The sequence below is a fragment of the Microtus oregoni genome, unplaced genomic scaffold, assembly GCF_018167655.1.
Source record: "Microtus oregoni isolate MIOR12 unplaced genomic scaffold, Mior012 000056F_ref0000123, whole genome shotgun sequence".
Taxonomy (NCBI): Eukaryota; Metazoa; Chordata; class Mammalia; order Rodentia; family Cricetidae; genus Microtus; species Microtus oregoni.
The window spans coordinates 3,773,338-3,789,783 of NW_024543832.1; the positions used below are offsets into that span (position 1 = coordinate 3,773,338).

The 16,446-nt window shown below is 39.2% G+C and overlaps 1 protein-coding gene across 5 annotated transcripts in view; it reads left to right on the forward strand.

The window, feature by feature from the left end:
• Positions 1 to 16,446, forward strand: part of Esyt2 (extended synaptotagmin 2) — a 105,792-nt gene that overhangs the window by 64,902 nt on the left and 24,444 nt on the right. For 3 of the 5 annotated variants that reach the window (XM_041638957.1, XM_041638958.1, XM_041638959.1), the window contains exons 8-13: positions 3,798 to 3,918; positions 6,550 to 6,726; positions 7,902 to 7,984; positions 10,076 to 10,124; positions 11,234 to 11,323; positions 11,728 to 11,823. In XM_041638957.1, coding sequence (XP_041494891.1) covers positions 3,798 to 3,918; positions 6,550 to 6,726; positions 7,902 to 7,984; positions 10,076 to 10,124; positions 11,234 to 11,323; positions 11,728 to 11,823 — 616 coding nt within the window. Of the gene's footprint in view, positions 1 to 3,797; positions 3,919 to 6,549; positions 6,727 to 7,901; positions 7,985 to 10,075; positions 10,125 to 11,233; positions 11,324 to 11,727; positions 11,824 to 13,537; positions 13,640 to 16,446 lie in introns of all 5 variants that reach the window. The other 2 variants (XM_041638954.1, XM_041638956.1) reach the window with 1 other exon arrangement.

A 16,446-nucleotide genomic window follows, 5' to 3' on the forward strand; every position in this document is an offset into this window, starting at 1 on the left:
CTTATTTGTTATTAGTTACATTTATTTCTAGTGGCTATTTTGCTAATCTGTGCGTTTTTATCCTTAAATAGCTTACAAATTCAATTCCAAAACTTTGATTTTAGACTACTTTTTTCTATTTCCGTATACTTGTTTATGCCTCTGAAATGACTCTTAAAATCAAGTTTTGTTTCATTCTGAGTTAAAAAAGACAGCAGCTTTACTAATCTGAGACAAGTCAGTAGTAAAATGTCCATGGTTTACCAGGTTAATATAAGTACTGTTATCTGTGGATAAGAAAATACAACTTTGACAGGTTTCTTGATAAGTTCATTAGAATCTTAATTACAAACAAAATAGTGATTTAAATTGGCACTTTTAAATCTTTTCTTGGGGATTAAACTCAGGACTTTTTTTTTCAGGGCTGGGACTGGTTTTGAGACAGGGTTTCTCTGTGTAACTGCCCTAGCTGTTCTGAAACTAGCTCTTGTGGACTAGGTTAGCCTCAACCGCACAGAGATCCACCTACCTCTGTTTCCCTAGTGCTGAGATTAAAGGCATGCACCACCACCGCCCAGCTGAAACTCAGGATTTTGTATTTGCTAAACTACATTATACCTCTAGCTACACACCCAGCTCTCCAAATGATAATTTGCAAAATAATAATTCAGTGTGTCACCTTTAAAATTCAGTGCTGTCACTCAGCTGAGATATGGGTACTACATGCCTACTCTAACCCGACCACAGTTCTTAGCACTTGGACATAGATGGGAATCCCACAGGTTTTCTCAGAGAGCTTAACATGCAGCTGCCTTTATAGCTCCCAGAGCATTCTTTGTGGGATATTAGGCTCAGGTCGGTGTTGATGCCAATTAATGCACACTGTTCATACAGTCTGCAGGTGAGTCCTTGAGCTTGTCTTCAGACAGATTGGACAGGGTGGGCCCTATGATTTTAACAGCCAGAAGAAGCCAAGGAATGTTCAATTATGTGGACACCATGGCCCCCAACTCATGAGTGATGTAGCTGTATCCCACATAAAGGGAGAACTTTCTCTGGAAATAGCCGTGCTTGCTGGATTTTGTTAGTCTGCTGTAAGCAACAGGTATCTGCAAAGGTTAATGTAGGAACACTTCTTGTACCTTGTCTTTCTTCAGCGTCATAGGAGGACTTAAATAAGAAGGCTAATTGATCATCTCTCTGCTCTGCAAATGACATAGTATGACCTCTGAAAATGGCAATGTGGCATAGAAGGATATGCCCTGCCCCTCACAAGACTGCAGCCAGTCTGAAACCATTTATTTACCAAGGATCTATACACAATCACAGTAGACACATTCATGTGGATATGCACATTTCATTTGCACACATAACTAGTTTCATCTTAGTTGTAATATAAGCAGATTTCTTTTTTATAGTATCTTCTATTAATGTGTAAATCTTATATGTAAGTATAAACTATATTATAGTATATATTGAATTATATCACGAAAATACATACTTAAAAGACTTGGGAAAATAGTTGAGTTGACAAAGTGTGTGCTATGCATCAGAACCTTAGTTTGATCTCCAGCATCTGTATAAAAAGCCAGGTGTGATCGCATGTACTTATAATTCTAGCACAGGGATATGATGCTGGTGAATTACTGGAGCTCTCCAACCAACTATCTTAGACTAAATCTTCCAACGCTAGGTCCTAGTGATTGGTCTCACTTTAGAAAACAAGATAGAAGGCATCTGAATAACAATATCAAATGTTGACCTCTTTTCACCACATGAAGACACATGCACAAATATGCACACATACCTGTATGCACACACACACACAAATACATGCTTATATATGACACGTACAGAGATAAATATGCATACATTATTAAAAGTAAGCTATCTATGGCATAGTGACAATATATAGAAATATCCTTCTAAAATAAAATGACATATTTAGATATACTATATATAATCTGTATGTAATTGTATATATTTTATAAAATATAGTATTTGTGATGCATATTTTATGTAATAAAATATAAAATTAAACTGTGTAATAGGAAATCGCACAAAGATTTTCTATTAAGCCTGATATAGTAGTACCTACCTTCTAGGAATCCCAGTGCTTGGGAGGTAGGGACAGGAAGATCAGAAGTTCAGTGCCATCCTTGGCTACATAGCAGATTTGAGGCAAGCTTTCCCTATGTGAGAACCCTATGTTAAAAAGATTTTCTGTTACATATATCAAGTATAGAGCAAGCCTTATGTTAATAATACTCAAAAAAAAGATACTATTTAATAACAGAGCTTGATATAGTGAACTCTTATGCAGGCTTTGCAAGATAAGATATATGTTGTATTCATGGGCTACAAAAAGAACTGGAGTTATTACAAAGTAAAAATAATGTCTGAATCAGTTCACTGTGAAAACTATTTTTGTTGTCATGCTGTAAAATCCCCGTTAGGTTTCAGGGAAGAGCTTATTCTACACAGAGAATATGGAAGAGGGCAAAGGTCGGGGTCAGAAGCAGAAGTCAGTGGTATGCGCAGGAACAGTGCTGTAAGCCAGACTTGGAAACCAGTACCTGAACCAGAAGTTGTAGACAGTTGGATGGATGCTGCGTAGGGGTCTGGGAGCAGTGTCCACACCTACTAACTAGTACAGGGCGCTGGTGAGCCTGCCTGGGATGTTGGCCACAGTTACTGCTGTGACGGATCGCTATCTTCTGAGCATAGTAGTGCCAGCAGAAGGCAAGTGCTATGTTATCCCAGCAGTGAGGAGTGAGATTCTTTAGGACTTCAGTTAGGAAGGGGTCTCTGTTTCAGCAGGTATTTCAGTATAAACAAAGCAATCACTTTGAGAGGAAATGCTGAAGGTACGAAGGAGTTGACATCGGCTCTAGCTCCTTACAGAAGAGCAGGCGCACAGCACCTGCAGCTCAAGTGTTTTACATCTCTTCAGAAGTGTTAACAGCAAAGATGACCTGCTGCATTCCGATAGGAAGATTGGTGCTGTGTGTGACCGAGTCCTTTCCTTTTATTAAACCGAAAGGTCCATATCTTGTTACCACATGTGGATCACTTTTGCTTAAGTGATTATGACGACAGAGGACATGTTTGCATGTGTAATTGTGTATATTTGCTAGTAACTCAACACCAGACAGGATGGCAGTAATCATTCTTTTTAAAACTCAGGGTTCTAGTAAAAATTTTTAGAGTAAGTATATGTCTCCAAAAGTTTTGTCGTATATGCATTGTTTAATTCTCACTTCTACCTTAAAAACAGGTAAAGATAGATACACAGTGCTTTCCTGTAGTCTTTTATTTGTATTACTGAGTTTGTTATGCAGTGTTACAGTTGATCAAAATTATTGAAGTATTCAGAATGAAGAAAAACAACTAAATTATTTTACTTCATTTAAAACAATATACAACAGTAAAGAAATAAAATATGCATAAACATGAAATGGGTTTGTGAATGTTCATTGTTATTCTCTATGCTTTTACATATATTTGAAATGTTTATGTAAAAAACAAATATAAAGAAATGTAACGTAACTATGTTTAAGTCATATAGGGATATTTGAAAGATTGTTCATTAAATTATGAAATGGAGCTAGAATTTTATGTTATATTCCAAAAAAAATTCTGCTTCATAGTTACAACAGCAGTGTAGCTGAAACATTAAATATTGCCTCTAAGTACTATTCTAGGAAAGTTAGGGAACTCCCATCCCCTACATGGCTATAGGATCAAGATTGAACATATTTAAATATATATATATACACACATATATATATGATTGTTCTTTGTCTTTCAACTAACAGTGGTTTATCTGATACTATCATTCTGGATATAATATCAAACTATCTGGTGCTTCCCAATCGAATCACTGTTCCTCTTGTCAGTGAAGTTCAAATAGCGCAGTTGCGGTTTCCCATACCAAAGGTAAGCATGTGTTTGTATTCATTAGTAATTAAATACTTACCACGACCTTTTAAGCACAAGGCGTTTTTGTTTGTTTGGTTTTTATTTGTTGTTTTGCTTTGTTTTTAGACAGGGTTTCTCTGTGTCGCCCTGGCTATCCTGGAACTCACTTTGTAGACCAGCTAGCCTCAAACTCACAGAGATCCTCTTGCCTCTGCCTCCCAAGTTCTGGGATTAAGTGTTCCACCACTGCCTGGCCTAACCACAGTCAGTGTGTTAATATTTAGACTTTTTTTGTCTTTCTGAACAGCAGTGTTGCCATTTGTGTTAATACATTGGTAGCTGCCCTGCATTCCCTCAGAGATGTATTAGGGAGCCTCTGCCCCTAAGGCTGTCCAAAGACTTCAGGAGTTCTTATGCTTCAGTCACACCCTTCAGGGTATTACTAGGGCTCAGTTCTACAAATATAATCACAAGTCATAAGGATAGCAGTGAGCAGCTGGCAAAAATCATCTCAAAAGGTATATGCTATATGTGTTTTTATGGAGATATAATCATTCTCAACAACAAGTGAAATGAGAGTGCTGATACAATAAAAATCCTGATATGACATGGGAATGTGATTATTTCTGAAATTTCTTAATGTATAAGGTGACTGTCTTAGTTATTGAAGTTAGTATTGTTGTATAGAGACACTGTGACCATGGCAACTGTTGTAAAGGAGAGCACTTCATTTGGGCCTTGCTTATAGGTCGGAGGTTTAGTCCATTATCAGCATGTCAGGGAGCTTGGTGGCACACAGACAGACATGGTGCTGGAGGAGGAGCCGAGAGTTCTACATCTGGATCTGTAGGCAGCAGGAAGAGAACCACTGAGGCTGGTTTGGACTTCTGAAACCCCACAGCCCACCCCTAGCGACACATTTCCTCCAACAAGGCCACACCTCTTAATTCTCAAATAGTGCCAACCTATGGGAGCCATTCTTATTCAAACCACCACAGTGACAGAAGAGGCACTTGTGTAACAGCTGTACTGAACGAAAAAGAAAAAGCAGAACTCTTGAACTTGAAGGTTGTTATGGCTGGATCTCAGTTTCAGCTTCTATGAAACGTGGAGCATAGAACTGGGTCATATGTCTATGGAGTCACCTTGAGTAGTCACTGTAGGCAAAAGTGAGACCTGTCTCTTGTCATTAGAGATTCAGTTATGTCAGCCATTTGTTGTGGATCCACAGAGGTCAAGAAAATAGTAGTATTGTGGATTGTCTACAATAAAGAATAGTACTGATACATTCTATACATTCTGTCTATACACTCTATCCTAGAATGTTTACATTCTAGTTGTACTAAAGCAGGAGGGAAGGTGGTGCCATTTTAATGGCTGTATTGTTTCCATTTTTATTTCTGAAATGGAAATAGTGTTCCTCAATGCCCTTATTTTCTCACTTAGATTTCAACAATACAAAAATTGGCAAACACACATGATTATACATGCATATAGACACACACACACTGCATATATATTAGTTCTTTTTTTTTTTTTTTTGGAATCTTTCTCTGATGTTGAGGCTTAAACCCAGGACCTATGTTCTAGCCTATTCCTTTTATTTTTTTAAGAAAGCACACATCATTTAATTTGATGATAAGCTTATATTATTCACATTTAACAGATTTGATACTCTACATATAAAAAGGGAACTCTTTCTTCTAAGATACAGGAGTCTCTTGTGTGTATTAAGTACAATAAGCACTGGAGCCAGCTTAGATCCAACTCCCTTTGTTTTCTGAACTTCAAACCAATGTTGGGAAAAGATGTGGCCACATCATCTTAGCTGTAGCCATATGAAACTACAGACAAGAATCTTTAGTGCTTTCTGAAGTGTATTCATCTTCAGAGAAGTTTGTCTTGTCCTGACAAGCCAGAAATGTTAGCCTGTAATTTTTTAAGCATTTGGAGGAAGAGTATTATTACCCCACCAAACTTTTATTTGTCATAAATGAAATGAGTAAATATTTTTCTCCTACAAATAAGACAACTTTTGAGAAGAACATTTTATTTTTGATGAGTACTGCATATTTCAAAGTTTCAGTGTCTTCTCTACAAAGTAGGCCTAATGATAGTGTTTCATAGAATTGGTCTAAAAATTGAATGGCATGGTTGCTAAAAAGAAGTGCTTAGTAGCACGTCTGATATACCCTACATGTTAGTTAGTACCTACTTAGTCCCAGAATGTAAGGATTTTTGGTGAGCCTTGAGGCCCTGTTGTTACTGACTTCCTGGGAATAAGTATTTTGCTGCACTGGGACCTCTGCAGTCAGTGTTCCCTCGATCAAGAATGCTCAAGGCTCTCTGCAAGCAGCTGTGTGGCTCACTGCATTTCTACTGGGGAGTCCTCACCCATAAACAGTTCTACTGTCTAGTGGGATGACATACTGTCTTCCCTTAATACTTGCTTTCTGAGAACTTATCCCAGCTGAACCGTCACAGTCCCTGATGGGGTATGCACTGTGTGTCTCCCATTGAACCGTCACGTCCCTGCTGGGGTATGCACTGTGTGTCTCCCATTGAACCGTCACGTCCCTGCTGGGGTATGCACTGTGTGTCTTCCATTCTTCATAGCAAATAGTCTAAGTAGTTTGCTGCTCTTTTCAGGGTGTCCTACGAATTCATTTTATTGAAGCTCAGGATCTTCAGGGGAAAGACACCTACCTTAAAGGCCTCGTCAAAGGAAAATCAGACCCCTACGGAATTATCCGAGTGGGCAACCAAATCTTCCAGAGTAAGATTATCAAAGAGAACCTTAATCCAAAGTGGAATGAGGTATATGAGGTAAGCAGTGGGGGCCATATATAGTAACTGAGTGAGGGCACTAGAAGTCTGATTCCAGATCTGTCACACAGAAGTATAGCTAACTTGGACCATTGTTTAAGTTTTTTTAATTTCCCATTTTGAGTAAATTTTGTACTTTTTTAATTTAAAAATAAAAAACATGTAATGTGAACACAAGGGATTTTTAAGCATTAGTTATGTAAGGCTGCCACAATGATTAATGGCAATATATTTTCTTAATATAAATAAGTTTTTCTGGCTATAAAATATTACATATGGCTGAAATACAAGCATTAAAATATGCCATTTTATACATCTTTTTATTAAATATCTAGACTTTTTTATATTTCATTGGATAGATAACTGCATGGTTATTGGCTTTGTTTTTGTTATATTTGTTTCCTTTTGTTTTATTTTGTTTATGTTCATTTTTTTCTCTACATTTTATTTCCTTTCCTTGAGATGTTATATGCATGTATTTCAGGCTGTCCTGCAACTCATGATCGTCCTGCTTCTGCCTCCCAAGTCCTGTGATTAGAGGTGTGTACCACCACACCCAGCCAGGTTCGGCCTTACTTTTCATAGTCATTCCACTGAATTTATTTACCTGCAGAGGCCTGGGCTACTAACTATAGTACTATGGCCAATGTTCTTCTAGTGCAGCGTCAAATGTAGCCTTAAATTGCTGGATCCAAAATTGAGGTTTTAAAGAACAGAGTTGTTCTTGAGAATAGTAGTGCATATGCCCCTTTCTTGTCACCCTGTGCTCTCTGTCCCCTTGTCAGTTCCGTATTCTTTGAATGGCTAAGTGGCTAGTGGTTTTTCAAGGTCAGCAGTTGGATGGAACTACTTCAGATCTTAGAGCTATTTCCTGCATCTTCCCTTGGCCTTAGGCCTTAGATAGCCCTGTGGTAATTGCACGCTGACACTCTGTTTCAGGGCCCATTGATAGGGAATTCAGGTAACCAAGAAACATGCCCAGCCGACTTGCTGTGGGCAAGTATTTTAGAATGGCCCAGTCATCAAGAAGTATGTGTGGTCTGACAGTAAAAAAGTACACCTTTAAAACTGCTGACGGCTAGAGAAAAGTACATGGTGATATTTGTTATAATCACCATACTTAGTACTTGATTGTGGTAGTAAACCTGCAGTAACTACGAACCGTTGATTTTCAGGCTTTAGTCTATGAACACCCTGGACAAGAATTGGAGATTGAACTCTTTGATGAAGATCCAGATAAGGATGACTTCTTAGGAAGGTGAAGAAAGAATTTGGGAACACCCTCACTGATGCAGTCTCTCTCTCTCACTGATGCAAGCTCTAAAATCCATATATTTACACATTTTCCATGGCTTTTATGTGTAGCATTTATTTTACCAGATATTTTTCTAAAACGATTTTACTTCTAAAAAATCCATTATAGCAACAATAGCACTAGGCCTGATTACACCAGCCAGTTAGACCATGCAAACTAGAGGCCCTAGCAACTGTGCAGAGCCCCTCTTTGTGCAGGGAGGTCTATAAATATGTCCTTCTAAGCTGTAAATGTGGTCTTAATTTTAAGCTGTCTCAGTTTTCTAGGGTATAGTCATTTACATTGTACCCATATATTGTGAGTAGTAAATACTGATTTATTTGCTTCGGTTAAAGAATTAATATATCTATGAAAAATGGGCTTTCAAAATACATTTCTGAGGCTGAGAGGTGGCTTTGTGGTTAAGAATTCTTGCTGTTTTTTCCAGAGGATCCAAGCTTAGTGCTTGGGACTCACGTCAGATGGTTCACAGCTGCCTGAAACTCTAGCTTCAAGAGCCTTGATAATGCCTATAATTCAAGCACAGAGGAAACAAAGACAAATGAGTCCTTGGGAATTATTAGGGTCAGTCTAAAATTGCTTAATGAGTTCCATCCAAGGGTTGTGAGATACCTGGTCTGAAGAAAATAATACCAAGCCGGGTAGTGGCACACGCCTTTAATCCCAGCACTTGGGAGGCAGACACAGGTGGATCTCCGTGAGTTTGAGGCCAGCTTGGTCTACAAGAGCTAGTTCCAGGACAGGCTCCAAAGCATAAGAGAAACCCTGTCTCGGAAAACCACAAAGAAAAATAAGACCATAGTGTAAGAACAATAAATGAGGTTGTCCCCTGGCCTCCACATGTGAGCATTTGCATCTGCACACATAATGAATGGATATGCATACACACATCTAATACATGTCTATCTAAGGTTATTTAAATGAGTTTATTTGGGGGGAGGGGATGGTAGAGGATTAGATTACATTGGAGAAGTTTATGCCTCATCAAGTATGGCCTTGTGTGTTGTGCTCTGACTTCAGAATCTCTAAGACCCACGTGTTGTGCTGTAAGTTCAGAGTCTGTGACTGTGTACACAGCTTAAGTAGGACCTGGACCATGATCAAATCAAATATGCTATGTAAGCGTGTAGATGGGAGGTCATTAAAGCAGCTAGGGCATGTTATTGACTAGGACTGAGAGCGGACAGATTAGGAGATATGTTCAGAAGTATGTGTAGATTAAGCCCTTCTTCCCCATTCCTGTGGAAGTAGTGCCATGGTTGAATTAGAGTGAATCGTTTGGTGATAATAGAACCTACTCTCTGACCTACTAGTGGACTTGATATAGTGTGGACTTAAAATTCATTATGCAAATAACTGAATCCCCAGTGATGACTGGTAGCACCAAGGGATGACCTATTAGCTAGCCAGGCGTGGTGGTGCACACCTTTAATCCCCATACTTGGGAAGCAAAGGCAGGTAGATCTTTGTGAATTCAAAGTCAGCCTGGTCTAAATAGTGAGACTGTCTCTCAAAAACATAAATCAGCTAGAGCTGGGGAGTTTACTTGAAAGCATTTGCCATGAAAGCATGAGAATCAGTTCAGACCCAGAACCCACAAAAATGCCAGAAAAGCATGGCAGCTGTCTGTACTTGGAAGACTGGGTGTGCCCAGAACAAACTTACTAGTCATATCAGGCTCTGAGTTCAGTTGAGAGATACTTTCTTGATGCATAGGGTGAAGAGTAACTGAGGAAGAAGACCCTTATGTCAGCCCCACACCTGAACACACACACATACATAGTCAGTTCTGGCCTTCTTGTGTGTGCTCAATATTTTGACCACAAAAATTTAACTTTTCTCTTTTTTACCCTTCTTTTTATTTCTTTGGGCATAGATTATAGAAAGCCTTGAGGAAAATAGCTTGTTTCCTGGAAAATTGTATAGCATAATTTCCATTTCTAGAGCTCTTTCCATAGACAATATTCAAGTTATTTCAACTGGAAGAAATATGTTTCTATGTTCTAACATGTTTTTGTTGTTTCATTCCTATAGTCTTATGATTGATCTTATTGAAGTTGAGAAGGAGCGCCTTTTAGATGAAGTAAGTTTTCTCTGATTTTGGCCCACTTAGTGAACACTGTAGGTACCTCTTGTATGCCAGAGTCACTGTAACCCACTGGTGTTGCCCACCTACCCAGTGTGAGAATCCTAGCTACTGCTTTGCTATAGGAACACTATTTGCTTCATAAACATCTGACATAGGGTATTGCTTAGTAGTAGTATGCTTGCTTAGCATGCATAAAGCTTTGGGTCAGGAAGTATGGGTAAGCACAAAATGTAAAAACTGGCTTTATTGTAGACAGACTGTGATAGCTTGTAGGCATTAGGGCAGAGCTGTGTAAGAAGCTCACAGTATGGGAATTTTCACTGTAGTGGAGTGAATAGCAGAGATGCATGGTTCTGTTAGTATGTAAAGGCACCTGTAAATGAACTAATAATTTGCAGCAAGAAGGCATTGCTTCCAACAAGAAGAGTGATCCATAATGCCACAAAAGTAAAATAAAATGAATACATAAAGGGAAACATACAGTAACTTCCAAAAGATCCAGAGTTGGGTGAGACTTTTGTAAGAAAAGCCTAACTAATGAAATCAGTGCTGGGACTTTGCTGCTCCACAGCAGTGCTCTTCCTCCAGGAGTGCTTGTTCCCCACTCCTAAGTGCTTCCTGTGCAGCTGTCAGGTGCTTGTCACTGACACCGTGGTGAAAAGGATACCAAGATAGAACATGTGGCGGTTCCTTTTTAACACTGAGTGTTTTGTCGTCTTTGTTTTATGACTTTTATGCTGAAACACCTATGCACTGTTTTATTGATTGATATATAGCAATGAATAAAAACAAGATATCTTGACTTGTTCAATTCTGCTGTTGAGTATTTGGGGATTAGTGTTATACTCTGTTGGCCTGTACATTCTATGTGAGTCCATATACAGAAGCCTTGTTAGTGATGGGCAGTACTGGAACACTTGAACTTGTATGTGAGAATAGCACTCATTACGTCATAAGGGTTTTGTTAGAGCAGGTGTCCAGCCAGTTCTGGCTCTTGGTTAGTGCCACAATGTCAGTGAGCACCTTGAAACATTTTTAGACTGGGTTTAATTAGAATTTTTTATTCAGAACACTTTTGCTAAACTTAATCACTTTCTCTTCAGTGGTTCACTCTGGACGAGGTTCCCAAAGGAAAGCTGCATTTGAAGTTAGAGTGGCTCACACTGAAGTCAGATGCGGCAAACCTGGATAAGGTGCTGTGCAGTGTCTTCCTTCATGACCCATTCCTGATTATTAGCACCAGTATCTTTGATTGTGTTGGTACTTCTTTAAAAATTCTTTCCCAGTAATTTTAATCATTATGCCACAAGTTATCACAGTAGTAGACAGGAATATGCAATTTACAGGTCATTATTCCTGTTCTGAGACCTTAAAATTTTGTGCTTGCTGTAGCACAGGGATTTGGGGGACATGTCATCCTAGTACTTCATTTTAATTGACTGTGTGGAATGATAGTCTTGTCATTTGGAAGACATCAGTTCAATTCTTGTTCTGTGTGTATTAGATTATTTCTTTCTTTTATTTTCTTGAATACAGTCAAAAACAGTGTGCACTCCTATAGACACACACCCACTGATACTTTTTTTTCACCTTGCAGGTGCTGGCAGACATCAGAGCTGATAAGGATCAAGCCAATGATGGTCTTTCATCTGCACTACTGATCTTGTATTTGGATTCTGCAAGGAACCTTCCGGTAGGTAGTATAGAGCTAACGCCTGTGAGTGCTTTCCTTACTTGGAAACTACTATTTTGTTCAGACACGATCTATCACCTGATCTTGAGTGGCAGCAGCAGAGAGGCACAAGGTAGCATTTACTTTGCACGTGTGTATATTTATATCTAATTATTACAGCCTAGTTACCACAAGGTGAAAATTGTCTCTTCTTAGAAAGGGGACTAAATGAAGCAGCTCTGTTCACAAACCCACAATGTGTCTTAGCTGTACAACAGCAGGTCATGAACTGCTGAGTTGTGACTGTTCTCAGGCTTTAAGGTGGAGCATGACTGATGCCACCAGGTAGGTATACTGACCTTCAGGTACCGAACAAGACACAAACGGTGCCAAGTAATAATGTTTAGCCTAAAAACCTATTTATTTGCTTGTTTTGGTTTCATGGAGGAACGTATAAAGTAATCCAATCATTTAGGGATAGTCCTAAATCTTACATTGTCCTGCTGTCAACCCCACTAGTTAAAGTTATGTTCTCATATAAATGGTACATTGTTAGAAAACTTTTTGGCTGCCAGTGTGCTTGCATACTAGGGCATTCTCTTTGTCATTGTGTCAATAGCCAATGTCGTTGAATGAAAGTTCATTGTCAACAGTTACAGGGGTTTTACCCACCAAGATTGTCCATTGCTTAATTCTCCCTTCCTAGTAAATGCTCAGTCACACAAGTGCATTTGTGAATAGACTCCAAACAAAAGCAAAGAAGCACTTTGCTTGCCCTTATCCTCAGTCTCTCTTGAGCTTTTATCCTGATGGCTTATGAATTTGCATCATTTAGCACCTTTTAGATTTTGAAAATTGTATATTTTCTTGAGCCTTGTGAACAAAAATGAAATAAATGTTCTTTGTACATTAATATGTTTTTTTTCAACCTAACAACTGAAATAGTTTTGAGCATTTTGTAATAGGAATATATAGTTGTCTCTTTGCCAATACCATACCCTTTCTTTTAGTGAAGTTTCCTTGTCTAATTTTTACTACTTAAGTTCTTACATTTCTATTGAAGATCTTAATCTTTTGACCAGTCTTTCCACCTAAAGTCTGTGAGTTTACCTAGTTTTATTTCAGTTTGGGAATATTTACTTCATTATTATTTAGCCTTTCAATAGAATTCCTTACACAGTAGAGGTTTCTGCTTTTGACCACAATAAAGTTTGTTATAAAATGCCTGATTGTGTATAAAAGGTACTTGCTGCCAAACCTGGCCACCTATGTTCAATACCCAAAACAGACATAATGGGCGGCAAGAACTTTGGGTTGTATTTGACTTCCACTTGCATGCCCTGGGAATTCCCATACTCCAAATAAATGTAAAATTAAATTTAAAAAGTGAGTTTGTTGCATAGTTTAGATAAAGAAAATAGTGGTGGATTAAGTGGGAAGGGCTTGGGCTTTTCTGTAGAGCTATGTTGGATGTCACATAAGCTCAAGAGACAGGGAACGCACTGCTCCTCTATCCAAGGGTACTTTACTCACAGTGTGCTGTGGCTCATCAGAGGCAAAGGGTCCACAGAGCCATCCCTGCTTTTTGTTGTTAATCGGGAGGCTTTGTTGGCCATCCCTGTGTATCCTGGGGCCCTTTGACTCTCTGCACCCTGTTTTTTTGTGCTTCTGGTGTGTACCCACTGACCACAACCCACCATTCTTTGCTTTCTCTTCCTGTCTCCACTTTCCTAAGAGTATCTACGAGGGAAACTTTGGGTGTGGCTACTTAAAAGAGAGGCGAGCGTCGGGACTAGTGTTTTGTGAGAATACTACCTCAGTCTATAGAACACTATTTGTGAGTCCTCCAGCTCCTTCTTCTGTGTTCAGTGAAGACTGCCCAAGTGTGGCCTGGAATTTCTGTGCATTCTGCTCATTGGAATGATGTGCATGCTCTTTTCATTTTCTTGCATGACTTCAATTACTGTGTCTTCATTTTATGTTGGTTTTGTCAAATGTGACTCTGCTGTGATATTGGGAGTACATCTGACATGAGATGAACTAACCTGAACTAACTCTACTGCTGCTGCTCCATAAAGTGGTAGAATAAGTCCTCTGAGGGATAAACAAAGCTAAAAGCTGAAGTTGATTTGGGGGTTCATGCGCTAACTTTCACAAAACATTCCTAAATCTGCTTTTTTCGTTCTCACCAAGGGGAGCAGCATTAGAACTTGGGCTGTCTTCCAGTCCATTCCACCCAGTTCTCTCTGTTACTGCTCATGGTCACATGAAGTCACAAGTCCACCCATCTCTGTGAGAGCCTGCTTCTGCCACATGGCCTAGCCAGAGCCTCTGGAGGAGAAGAAGAAAATGAGAGTGGGTTCATGGTTTATTTCTTTCTAGGAATTTGAAAAGAGTTTACTGAAGTATATAATTGAGGATTTTATTTTAATCTCATCACATTTGCTCCCATAACCTGTCTGGTGCTTCTACTCCTAGTGCTATTCAGGGTAATCTGGTGGCTGTTGGGTTCATCTCCTCTGGGGTCATAGAAAACTACACTTAAGACCTTCTAGTCTACTAATTAGTGTAGAAAATCACCTTTCTGGTTTGTTCTATAATTAGTTAGATTTCTGAAGACCACTTATCCTTTTATCTGATAGTGAGCGGTCTTTGCTCTTTTGAGTTTCTGGTTCTGCTTACAAAGGCTTTCCATATGTGTGCTCAGTTATTCTTACTTCTAAGAAGGGGCTCTAGGCTACCATACTTTTAAAATAGGTGTTTAGCCCTATTTGATAGACAAAAAAAATCAATACACTAGTAAATAGGCAGCACCTTGATGCCCCCAACTGTGCACTCAGCCTGTGGTGTGGACGGTGTCCCCTTTCACCCTTGCATTGTAGAGGTTAAGGCGGGAACATTTCTTATTTTAGTATTGTGCCACCTCAAAAACAGAAGTCAAAAGGAAGGCAGTTAGAATGACAATGCCAGTGTATACTATCAGTTTAGAAAAATGCTTTATGCATTTGTTTCTTAGGTAAAATGTCCTCACCAGCTCATAAGTGACAAGGCCACCCTTCTGGGTAATTCTGTCAATCTATCTCCTGTAACTTTTCTAGGTCTTTTTTCTCAATCTACAACTGCTTCCTTTCATAGAAAATATTTTGGAGTCGGATTCTTGAGTTGCCTTGTATTTCTGACATCAGTGGTCAGACTCAGAATTCATTCTCTTCATTGTCCAAGTGACATTGAGCTTTATGATTAGGATATGCACACCACAAAAAAAAATGTTCTTTACAGAACATGTATGCACTTACTTTTACTTACTGATTTCCGGTATAAAATGAAATCACTTTCTCAGAAGTCTTTTCCTACAGGAAAAGCTTTTTCATAAGTAGCTACAGCCTATAGCTTTTTCACTTCTAACCTGTTCAGAGCACCTTCAGTTTCCACTCCATTGTTGTCCTCTGTATTGCAGATGATTTCTTTTAAAAGTAGACCCAGAATTCACCCTCTCTGGCTTCAGCTTGGCTGTGTCCTCTGACTTTGGCACACAGCATTAGAATGTTAGCCTTACTTGGTAACTCATGTGTGTTGAGCACTTTGCAGCAGCCATATATGCATTTCAGATTAGAAAAGTAGCGCGAAGGACATAAGACTAGAGATCTGAGACCTCATCGCTGTACAGTGTTCACTGCTCAGACTCTGCTAATTCTGTAACTGGAGATGATATGAGTGGTGTTTCCATGGTGTTTACCTTACATGTGGGAACATAGCCATGTAATAGCTACCACTGTGCAGATCTTTAGGGACAAAGGTACTTTCTACGGGTAATTTTAGGTTTTGTTTGTTTGAGACAGGGTCTCATATATTCCAGTCTATCCTGAAACACTTTATATTATAACCACTGAATTTATGATCATCCCACCTCCCCTTGCAGGTGCTGGGGTCTGGACCCAGAGCTTCCTATGTGCTAGGAAAACACTCTCAAGTGACCTGTATCCCCAGTGCATGGTTCGTGGTGAGGGAAAAAAAGGACAGGTGCAGGACAGGTGCCACTGTCTCCAGTGATTGAGAGGCCCAGGAGTACATGGCATGTGGTGCTTGACTGCGGAACCTTATACCTGGACACCTGCCCCGTGCACTTCAGTGACTCGTCTTCTCACCTGCGTGCTATGCAGGCTTGTGACCTCACACCGCTGTTCTTGCATTCCTGATTCGCACTACCACTGTTCTCTTTGTTTCTCAATAATTGATGTTAGAATAACAAGTGCATCGGTTCAGCTGTTTGTATCCAGTGTGCACTTCATCTAGAGAGTGTATCATTCAGGCTCCCTCTGAACCAAAATGCATTGTTGGAACTCCTTAGGGAATGCTTTGGGCTTCATCCAAAGATAAAAGAAGTAGGGTCTGAGTCTTTGGAGAGCCCTGTAGGCTGTTTGAATAGTCTAAATTTAGACCTATGTAGTTTGGCAAGAGCCTGGGTTGGAGCTTTTAACTTCTCATCTGCTTCCTACTGTAGGAGGCCTGGAAGCTATTTCTCCATCTTCATTCATACATTTTCTGTTTAATAAGACATTAAGAAAAATTTTTAATTGAGAATCAAATTCAGTATACCATTTCAAAATAGTTAAAACTAAAAAGACAAATCTTTTAACCTCAAAA